Source organism: Betta splendens, chromosome 22 (assembly GCF_900634795.4).
Source record: "Betta splendens chromosome 22, fBetSpl5.4, whole genome shotgun sequence".
Lineage (NCBI taxonomy): Eukaryota > Metazoa > Chordata > Actinopteri > Anabantiformes > Osphronemidae > Betta > Betta splendens.
Window position 1 is genome coordinate 2,464,908 of NC_040900.2, and position 11,198 is coordinate 2,476,105.

Below are 11,198 nucleotides of genomic sequence, written 5' to 3' on the forward strand. Positions count from 1 at the left end.
ATGAGACTGTTCTCTGCCTCAGAAATCAACCTAATCACAATCTGTAAATGTTACAGCTGTTTCCCTAATAGACCTGGCCTGACTTTGGAGGCCTGCATTTATATTCACACACATGAACCAAAGACAACACTGAATGCTGATACAACAGCACATGGTGAAGGCACAACATACCTGATTTTATAGAACACGTCCTCCTTAAATGCAATGTGTCAGGTGACTTTGCTTTCATATATAACATTTATATATTGTTGGGAGGAGTTTGTGTTCTTCCGTACACACCTGACACGAGCAGCTGCCTTACATCCATTTCTCTTTATCCAGTAAAAGCTGTTATGTATGCTAATCCCCCAGGTGTCAATAGGAGCTGTGTTCAATGCATTTGAGATAATAGTGAAGAAGGGGTTGCTCCTATCGAAGAGCTGGAAGATAAAGTCAATGGCACAGTCAATAACAATAAGGTTGTAGACTTTAATGAGGAATGTTAATTTGAACACAATCAAGTGGATTTCAGCTTAGCTGATTATCAACCTTGGACTTGTATGCGGGTGTGATAATGCTGACGGTACACGAAGGGCATTTTTATCTGTGACAGCTGTTTTCAGAGGATTTTCCAACTAAGTCAGTTCACCTTATGGCGATTTAAGTTCCAAACTAACTGAAAACAAACTTACTAAACAAGGAGAGGGTTCCAATAACCGCACAGCACATTTTGCTGTATACAAACTTTAATTAGAAAATGAAATGCTGTATGTACAATTTACAAAATATACACTATATCTAGATAACGAAAACAATTTTATTTACTGACCCAGTCATTGCCTTTTCTGTCTAAAGAGCATTCACCATTTTGAAATCTCTGGCTAAAACATCTCTCATGCTACGGGCAACGCAGCCTCCTCACTGTCTCCTTGATCCCATTCCATCAGCAGCTCTGAGGACACCTCTGTAAACAGACGATCCCAGTCCCAGCTCACATCATCCTGCAGAGCAGAAACAGGCGGGAGGAAGGAGGAATGGGAGAAGCAAGGAATAAAGAACGAGGAACAGAGGGAGCAGGATGCGGGAGAGAAAGCAGAGGGTGTTAATGTCCACATCATAAATCTTGATTACCTGAGAGACACAGTGGCAACGTCCCCCGGTGCTCCAGAAACAGCTGGACAGAGAACAGGCTATATTTACTAAAACTTCACTCACCTCCTTCACCTCCTGTTCTGGTGCCAAAACCTTGGTGAGGAGCTTCAAGTCAATCTCTCCATCCTGAACAAAATGTGCAGTAAATTTCACTTAGCTTGCATAAACAGTGGGAAAATTAATGGACCACCTTCACGTGAAAAGACGCCAGTATATGAAGAGGTAAAAAGAAATGTCCTGACTCACTAAGGTTTGGAAGGCAGAGTAATACTTCAGGTCATTGTCCAGATCCCTGTAGGTCATTACCCGGTTCACCTTGACGCTAACAGGGACAGAAAGAAGGAATGGACATATAATACCATACCGCCATCACCCACAAACACTAACCACCGAGAGGGAGATGCGCTTTTAGACAACTTTGAACAATGAGGCTCCAAGATTTCAAGTGAAGACCACAGAGAGCTGCAGATAGCTGCCAAGAGGTAAACGCTTCAAATTGAAACCCAGCTGCTTATCTGTGGGTTAAAATGAAGTGGGGGGGCCCTGAAAGTGGCCGGGGCCTAGCAGTGCATGCCAGTCCTACTTACTGCACATTACACGCTACATTGCCCCCACAATGAGTTCAATGTGGATATTATCTCGCACGAAGAGCAAGCCCCAGCCTAATAACCTCCACCACTGTCACAGCCTCGCTACATATTCGACACATGTCGGCACGTCTCTCACTGCCCTGTAAATCAAAGGGCTAGTAAGGACTCTGGTAACAGAGCTGCATAAATCACACCCAACTGTTATTTCTCCATTTCACTCCGATAAAGTAAGACGCTGCAAAGGCGGCAGCAGAGGACGAGTAACAACAAAGTCACCAAAGCAGCCTATGGACGTCCGGGGTCTGGGCCGGAGCCACACTAAGTAGAGTGAAGTGTGAAAACGCTACCTTGGTGGAGCTGCCACTTGCATGGTGAGGTCTTCTTCCTGTACTTCTTCCAGGTCTGGAATCACTGGAATATCTTTAAACCAAAGACATACAGCGACATTTCACAGTTCATATCATCTCCTGATTAACTGTCATTATTGATTAAAGAATCATTAAAGAAAAATACAGTAAACCCCTTTTTGGTACGTTTTTGCGTTGCCGTTTCCGTGTGGCATCACCCCCCCCCTCTTAAACTACATCCTCATAAGAGCTGCCCTGTCACAGCCATGCGGCCATGAATATTCAGGAGCCGAGGCGGCAGCTCTTCCCGCTGTGAGAGGGGCTCTAGCTAGGGGCTCCCCAGAAAGCACCCCCTGCTACCTTAGCATTTGGGCCCTGTCAGCGCCGCCCACCCCCAGGACCCGCGGTGGCCCGTGGGCCGACCTCCATGTCCACTCTGCCACTCCGACTGGAGCGGCATCCAGCCATGTGCAAGAGTATTTGCTCGCGGGCCCATCTGTGTGGGGTCGGAAGTCACAGTGCGGCCTTGGCAGGGGCTGCAGTGCCAGGAACCGCCAGCCCGCTGCTCAAACAGTGGGAACCCACTTTAATTGGCAAAACGCAACAGGAGAGAGGATGGCTCCACTCCCAAGAAGGACAGGGCGAACTTCCACAGCAATTCTGTGATGGACAGTTGTTAGTCCTTAGCAATCAGAGAGGCACAGCGATGAAAATAGGCTGGAAATAAGAATGAAACGTGGTCGAAAAGCAATACAGACAATGTTAACAAAAGACGGCAGACAGTAAGAAAGCAATAGTTCACCTAAATAGTTTGTAGTGCAGACATTTTACCCGTTTACAACTCTTACACAGAAAAGAAAGCGCATTCGCTTTGTGTTGGGGACGACAGAGCAGCCTGAGCTCCACAGCTGGCTGCTGACAGAGGGAGGAAGAGGAACAGGCAGCTGAGCTGGACTGTAGGAAGAGGGTTGTCAGTAATCTCTAACCACAGTTCTGCACCCTGAGGGGAAAGTCAATAGAGGAGCTAAATAGAGGTGAAGAGATGAGGCCTGCCTCTGATGTGAGGAAATATCTGGCCATCTATGTCACAACTCCTTCAAAATACTCCTCAAAATATTGGGGAGTAGAAGAAACATTGATCAGTGATGGAACACAGATGCCATGAAAAATTATGGACTCAGAAAATTCTTTTATTTAGTATTTATATTCTAAACATATTTCTTAGATAGAGGAAAAAATCAGCTTGGTTGGAAACTTACCCATCAGATTATTAAACCTCATCCTCTGTTGATAACTTATTTCTTTCTCTTTTTTAATTAAACCAAATTAAAAATGCCACGCTCGTTTAGCCGCTGACAAGTTTCATCTGTGTTTCTGATATCCAAATAAATGCAGGCGCGGGTATTTCATATTCATGAGGCCCCGGTGACACTTTGTCCTCTCATTTACAAAGCACAGCGTTCAGCAGAATCTGTCCCCCCTGGACCCCCAATCAAATTTAATGGTCCTAGTGCAATGACATCAAAAAGCCTTGCTGTCCAGTTCTTGCAAACAGCTTCCTGAGCCGTCCGTCTGTCGACACACTTTTTATTTCAGCTAGTGATGCACTGTTAACACACTGTACAGAGGCGTACTGCGTGCTGTCTATATGCAAAGCCTTTTATTAGTGTGAAGAGGAACAGCGCTTTAAGCGAGTTTCAAATTCAGCCTATTACTGGAGGTCAAGGCATCAAAGCAGGTGCAAACAGGCCAGCGTTTTAGACACAAGGAGATTCTTCTCTAAGTGAAACGCATCTTACACGGACTTCTTTGTCTTGGCTTTTGCCTGGCAGCGTGTCCCTAATCCACAGGCGTAGCGGCTTCCTCGCTGAAGCATGTACAGTAAACATCCAAATAGACCATTAGCTGTAAATGAAGACACACTCCTGCCAGGAACGCTGCGATCGGTGACTTTGAAGAGCAAGACACGCTCGGTCAGCTGTAATCTATGCAGGGGTCTATGAAATAGTTCCCTAAGCAGAGCATTCAAATTGCTTATGAGAAATTACTGACCACCACCTACACGAAGCAAGAGGAAGACAGACGCATGAAGGCTTTGGACCTGCTTTGAGTGACCAAGTGGGGACAGGGTTCTGGGCAGCCTTCTCTCTCGGTGCTTGTAGCCAGTGGACATAAGGGATAAGAGTAGGGGACATAATCAAGATTGGAGGGGCTATCGCACTAACCCTCAGCACTGTAATTTCCACTGCCCGGCCCCTGGCGGTGTATTAAAGGGTCTCCCTCCACAGAGTAATAATCTTTCCCCCGGCATTAACTGTAAGAGAACCAAACTGGACTTCAGCTGCTCATTTTAGCCAGTATGCTGAAAATGTGTGTGTGTGTAACATGAAACAAAAGGATCTTTTAGTTTACGCTTGAGAAACATTAGGGCTGACGATTCAACATTTTTAATAATCTTTCTGGGACTCTACCTCACACCAACCATAATATTCTCAACTAACACTTATTTTAAGCTAAGTTTAAATGTTGTCCACAATCTTCCACATGATATGGATCCAAGAAAGATCTAGTGTGAGCATCTGACTGCTTATCTGCTCTACCTGCAGAGGGTGAAAGGACTGGGGAGGCACCAGAGGGCTCCTCTTAGCCTGTGAGGAGAGACATAGAGTGGGGAAGTGAGGGTGCTCCTACCTCCTTCATCATCGGACCCCTGGGGAGTTTGTGGTCGCAGGCGACGGCTGTAAAAACAGGAAGTGTGAGAGTATGAATTATTTAAGGCTTTCAAACGTAGCCCAACAGTGAGGTCATGACAGGGAAGCAGTGACTTGGCTTCAGAGCTACCTTCCTTTGATGATGGGCCTGTTTTTGTCTCGTCTCTATCGCACACTGGATCTTATATCAGTTTGCTGCTCTACACCAGCCGCTGCCAAAAGGTAAGGTTGGCTCCGTGACATGCTGCCGTGCTGTCTGACTGACTAGCAGAGCAGCCGTGGACAAGATCACCTCTAGGACTCCTTATTAAACCAACTCTGCTGCAGCGGCAGACGGAATAAATCTCACAAAGGCAGCGGCAAAACACGAGGGAGGGAAACATCCGTAGTCACATAAAGGCTTTGTCCCACTTTGTTCAGGCACTGGACGAGCAATGACGAGTAAAACACACACGACTACGTCTTCTCCTCACGGCGATGTCTATTCTAGTCACAGAATGATATGAGGGAAAGACTTGAATAACAGAAATACTTGGCTCCTAACAGCAATAAAAGTGACGACAACTCAGTCACTCGGGATTTTAATCATGTTAAGTGATCGTTCTTGGAAGTCAGGGATTAATCTGAAAGTACGGCGCAGCTCCTACTTCACCGCAAACAGAACAAATATCACTGAAATCAATCAACACAGCAAAAGGAAATAAGCAAGCGTCTACTTACTCCTCCAGGTCCTCCGCTGCAGGCCTTCGTGAAGATCTACAGGCAGATAAATATTAACATAAAAACCCTGAACAAAAGGAATTTTCCATAACAGAAGACAAAGCTCTACCTGTATGCAGTAAATGTTATTCAGCCACATTAGACTCAGTGGGCTCTATTATAGACACCAGATCCTGTTTTAACATCAACCATATTAATAGAACCTTTCCTCTAATAATCGTTCTACAATATCGAAAAGTGGAGTAAGCGCTAGCTTTAATTATTAGCGAGAAGTGTAAATACACATTTAAAATGCTTTTCCATGATCTATCACACTCACGTCTCCTGGTTGAGTAGTGCCCCCCACTGGCTTTGAAAGTGTATGTAAAGGATCGCTCTAGTTTTTACACTTTTACTCCACCAATAAACATCAAGGGAGCAGATTTCAGCTGTTTGGTAATAAATCCACATCAACTAATTTCTATTTTTATTCAAATACAAATTTGGCCACTTTTTTGACTTAATTAATAACATGTTAATAATAAGCTATGAGCACATGAGTAGTTTTCTGTGGCAGTGCTCGTTTAATTACAGGGTCTTAACAGCAAATTACTAATTATTGATTTTCAGCTTCATAAACAAAACTGCTCTAAATTTTAAGGCAGTGACAGAAGTCACACTTCTGACGACCTGACTCTCGTTGTGCTCGTAGTCGCTTTGTCCGTCTAACGGCCACAGAGTCCACGCGGGCGGCGCAGAGAGGAGCTGAGGGAGCATACCTGCCTGCCCTTGGACTGTGTCCTGTCTGGGGGGCGGGGGTGACGACACTTACATGATTAAGACTCATGTAAGGCAAAGCGATAGACATGGTAAAACTGTCTAGAAAAAGTTGTTAGGGATAAAATATATTGTGACAACCTGGTTTCAAAGGTTCATCAATAAACTGACAGATCATTTAGTGTCAATTAGAAGTGATAGATCGACAAATCCAGGGATTTCTGCGCTGGGATTAGTGGGAGGAGGGCGGCGGTGATTGAGCATGAGGGGTGACATTGAAGGGAAAAGTCCTTGCCAGTTCCAGGGGGGACTATTACTTACTTTGTTTCACAGAGGATCAATGCACGTGCAAACCCCGTTTACACCTCCTGTATTTCAATCACTTTGAGAGTCAGAATCAAGCTGTGTTACGCAAAAGTGACACTCTGACCTTCTTCGAGAAAGAATAGAGATCTATTGAGTTGCTGCTTTCGCTAACAGTGCAGCAAACTACACAAATAAGCACAATTGACTGTGCGTTCAGACAAGAAGCACCGCATCACGTGGATGAGAAACAGGAGTTGTACAGTGTCGAGAGATGCCGTGTTTAGTTAGTCATGTATGACATTTACATTTATTTTGGTTAGTTAAAGAAATGTTTGCTTAACCCTCTCCATCTGTCCAAATATTTCACTAATCGTCTGTGTTGTGCTCCCTGTGTAAAGAGCAGGCTGCAGTGGTGAGGGCTGATTAAGTGGCTTGAACCCTTGTAATAGAGTGGCTAGCTGACTAACAGTGCCCTCCTGTGGCTGATGCATTAACCATGTCAATTACCACCTTGCTCACAGATGAAGACGAATGGAGAGAGGCCTTCTCAGACAGGCTCCCTCTAACCTTGTTGATTCAGAGCCCCAGTGCCAAATATGCACTGATAAATAAGCTCATTCAACAGCATGAGAGTTCATTAATAACGTGAAAGCCTCGAAGGCCCCGCCTTCAGTGGAACCAAGGCATACATACTTGGTAGAACCGGACCCAGAGCTTTCCTCTGCCCAGCCACCCTGTCGTCGAGCTGGTTTTGAAGGGGGACCCTTAAAAAAAGACAAGATAAGTACTTATGGTAGCAATACTTCAATACAATTGAGCCTAAACAAGAGATTGTAATAAGACATTTCCTCATGGGTTTTCTAGTTCATATGTGTCAGTAGAGGGCCCTCTAGTCTTGGTAGATTGTCTTGCTCAAGAAGTGGAAGCCATTAAACCCAGCGTCTCTTGTCATCTTCTAATGTAAATTACAAACCTCTGCAACAGCAGAGTCAAATTAATGAGCTGTTTTTTGTGTCTGGTTTACATTGCGTTCCACTTCCAGCACTGCCACATATAAAGCAGAGCGTGGGAACAGCCGCAGCCTCCAAGTGTTCTTCACAGGAGGAGAATGACCCCTCGCTCTCATTCTTTGATTCTGAAAATAGGAAGCGGAGCATGCATCTTGGTCCTGAGACCGAGCCCTGAGCCCAGCACTTGAATGGATGAATTCCTCAGAGCGCACACGGGTGGCCACTAGACAAATGAATTAGGAAAAAAATCACAATATTTCTCATTACTAAATTAGGTCTTCAGAGGACAAAGTCCTCATGAAGAATTTCTTTCATTTATGATGAAAGAGGAAATAATCTTTCATGGTCGGCCTCTTCAGCGAAGCCATTTATAAATCTGAATGTCATCATTAAGCGGGGCAGAGGGAGGGGGAGCTCACTCCGCTCCACTGTATATTAACATTAACCCAGACACTGAACAGTCTGCCTCAACTTTGTGTAATTAGTAAGTCTCTAGTTGTTAAGAACAAAAAAAAAGATTACATTATTAACAACTGAGGCAGTGGAGGAAATATTTACTGTAAAAACCTTCAAGAGATGTGAACCCCTTGAATTTCATATCATACATAATGAGGTCAAGTCTTTGAGTGGAATGAAGTAATTCGCTGACAGTTACTTCACTTAACAAAAATGGAGAAGACTATAAAAGTGTCCTGAGAAACAAAACTAAGCTTTGCCTCCAATTCTTCATGACCAAATATGAACCTCACAGCTGTAGTAAAATAGTTAGGGCCGTCAAGGCAATTAACTTAGTCTTGGTGGGTTCTACTTTAGGATTCTGTGATGGTCTCAAGGGCAGGACGCTTGTGGTGGCCAAACCTTATGTGCCCATAAAAGCAACTAAGTCTTTGTTTAAAAGGATGTCAGGAATGTGACCAACGATTCGGGTATTTTAGGGAGAAGAGGAGAGGGTCAAAAAACGAAGACTGCAAATAAACCCACCCAGTCGCACAACACTCTGGAAAAATGTATTGCATGCACAGAGCAGGTCAGGGAGGGCGCGAGAATACTGGTTCATACATTAGGGAACCTGGCCTAATTTGGGAAGTTTAGCCTAAGGAAGAGCATTGCTGAGATTGTTTTTGCTTTGGGAATGTTGGCTGGTTTACAGTTTGCCAGTCGAGAAGACTGATTCCATGAATGCCAACTACACTGAAGGGAAGTTTTCTGTTGTAATGGAACTTTCACCAATGACATATTTTTGTCCTGTATTTAGTCTAAATTTAAATCTTACAAAAGCTATGCTGTAAAGTGTTTTCTGTAGGGCCACTTAGACATAGACTAATGGAATGATGGTACCATCATCAGAAGCCTGTGATGTAACTTGTTTTTTAATTAGACTATCTACAAAGACACAGACCTTCCTAAAGCACTGTGTGGTTTAGAGGCTCTATAGCAGGAAAATAAATGAGGAGCAGCAATTAGAACAGTGTCACTGCTTTAAAACTTACTGAAGTAGGAAAAGTGGCTCAACAACTCGACATCTCTGCATAAACAGACACTCCAGCTTTACATTATATGTATTACTGTAGACTTGTGTAAGTCAATAAGCATCTTGGACCACTGATAATTGTCTGAAGATGATATCTACTGTGGGGCTTTAGCTACAGAAGTCATGCAATGTCACAACGTTTTAATGTTACATGTACATACCTGGTCATCGTCCTAGTTCATGAGTAAAACAAAACCAAAGTGCATATGATTAAGCTGTTTGTGAGATGAAATTGTTATGTGAATAACTACACAATCTCAAACCTCTCCCACTAAAGTAGACATGAAGGATGCTCTTACATGACGCGAATCCTCAAATGAAGACTGGTCTGCGGGGAGACGAGCTCTTCGCCCAGACTTTGCAACCTGGAAAACAAGACTTCAAGTTCAGACAATCAAATCTGGCAAATCCAATCACCACAAAAGATTTTGTTTGTGCTTTTGAATCAAGAGGTCAAAAGCCACGTGTGTCGATAAATAGAAAGCATATTTGTCATAGGCCTTTATAAATGTAAATTTTGCAGTGAGACATCAACACAAGGTTGACCATCAGGTCTTTATACACCACCCTACGTGCAGCATGGCGGTGCCAGCATCACGGGGTGTCTCAACAGAGTCAGGGAGGCAGATACTGAGATCTGGATGAACGGTTCAGCACGACAAGCACACATCCAGACAATGCTGGAGGGGGTGAGAACAAGTCCGTGACTGTCCTGGAGCGGCCAACCCGAACCGCAGACCAGAACCTCCTTAGGGGGACACGAGAACGCAGTTCAAAGACTCTTCCCATCCATCTGAAATACTGTTTGTAGAAGGATGGAGGTAGCATAGTTTTAATACATTTATAAATAATATAGTTTATGAAGCCACTTTACTTCAGACTTAACTGAAATATTTGAAACTCAATGTTGTCTGCTACAACTGAGATATGGGTAAAACCTTGTGTTTCGTGTTAGCAACATTCAGCTAGCATGGCTAACCCTGGCTAACGTCACTGTTTTGCAGATACTGAGCGATAAACCTTCGTGCTTCCTTTGACCAAACCGACACATAACAACATGTTTCGCTGGTGAGTGACACGTTAAAAAGCTAACGCTGCCTCTTTCACCGGCTAACCCTGGTTAGCACTGGTGTTGGAGCTAGCCCCTCCTAGCTATGTAGCGCTAGCTAGCAGCAGCCTCACTGGACCTTTAGGTGGTGAGCTCGGCTGCTTTCAATACACAAAATAGATGCTTGTGTTCCCTGCGTTGTTTTATCAATACAGTCTCCGTGACTTCAAGTATGCACTTACATTTTTTATCGCCGCAGCCTCCGAGAGCTGAAAGCTATCGTCCATCCCTGTCCTGCTAACTGCTGCTAGGCCCGACCAGCGTCTTCCTGGCGTCAACAACCGTCACGTAGCAACGCTCTCCATGGCAACGGCGGTAGGAGGAAAGCGTTCGTTACTGTCAGTAAATACTGTGCAGAGAAACAGAAAGAAGCCTATTCATGACAACTAAGCAGCTGTTTTCTCCCAAAGTGAAAAGACGAAGATAGAGATGGTGTTTACAAAGTTTGTAAAGCTTGCAAAGTTGCCGTGAAACGTTAGATAAATAAGAAAATATATACAAGTAGAAAAGAAGAATAGAGTTGGAATAAAAAAATATAATGAAACCAGTTATGCAAATAATCCCCACCAAGATCACACAAACATTTCACAGAATCCACGTTTTACCAGAAAGCAACATTTTTCCCAGCCCTCCCATGTCTTTAACATTTTTGCCTCAACGTGCAACCAAAATATGCTCTGTGTGTGTTTTTCTAATGAACAAATCTCCTGCATCTTCATGATCTCATGCCACAAAGTCCTGAGTCTGAGAAAGGGGTTAAAATAAGACCTGCTGTTCTGCGTTTTGTCCGCTAGATGTCCCTGTCGTGCATGTTTTACCGAGGAGCTGCAGCGTGTCTGGCTCGGATCCGCGGTGCACCTTCAAGAAAACCTTAACTTCGCAACCTCCATGTGCATTTAATTTCCATATACAGCTTTAGATGGTGTTGACACTGTTGTCCAAACAATTGTAGGCTATAAGTCTTTATGGTCAAAGGACAGCACTTAAT

The 11,198-nt window shown here is 44.1% G+C and overlaps 1 protein-coding gene across 1 annotated transcript; it reads right to left on the reverse strand.

Moving 5' to 3' along the window:
* Window positions 1-448: 448 nt before the first annotated feature.
* LOC114847977 (intraflagellar transport protein 43 homolog A) lies at window positions 449-10,851 on the reverse strand. Its single transcript, XM_029138018.3, has 9 exons — window positions 10,393-10,851; window positions 9,402-9,467; window positions 7,255-7,325; window positions 5,500-5,535; window positions 4,760-4,806; window positions 2,069-2,141; window positions 1,378-1,453; window positions 1,195-1,257; window positions 449-980 (listed from the first exon to the last, which is right to left on the reverse strand). Exons 1-9 carry the CDS (start codon window positions 10,435-10,437, stop codon window positions 873-875), a joined length of 585 nt encoding a protein of 194 aa, XP_028993851.1. The 5' UTR covers window positions 10,438-10,851; the 3' UTR covers window positions 449-872.
* Window positions 10,852-11,198: the final 347 nt, after the last annotated feature.

Coding starts and splice junctions, on each gene's coding strand:
- LOC114847977 (XM_029138018.3), bottom strand. CDS start 10,437: ATGGACGATAGCTTTCAGCTCTCGGAGGCTGCGGCGATAAAAAAT. Junction 2,142..4,759: donor GGGGTCCGATGATGAAGGAG/GTAGGAGCACCC, acceptor TTTGGTTTAAAG/ATATTCCAGTGATTCCAGAC. Junction 981..1,194: donor CAGAACAGGAGGTGAAGGAG/GTGAGTGAAGTT, acceptor TCTGCTCTGCAG/GATGATGTGAGCTGGGACTG.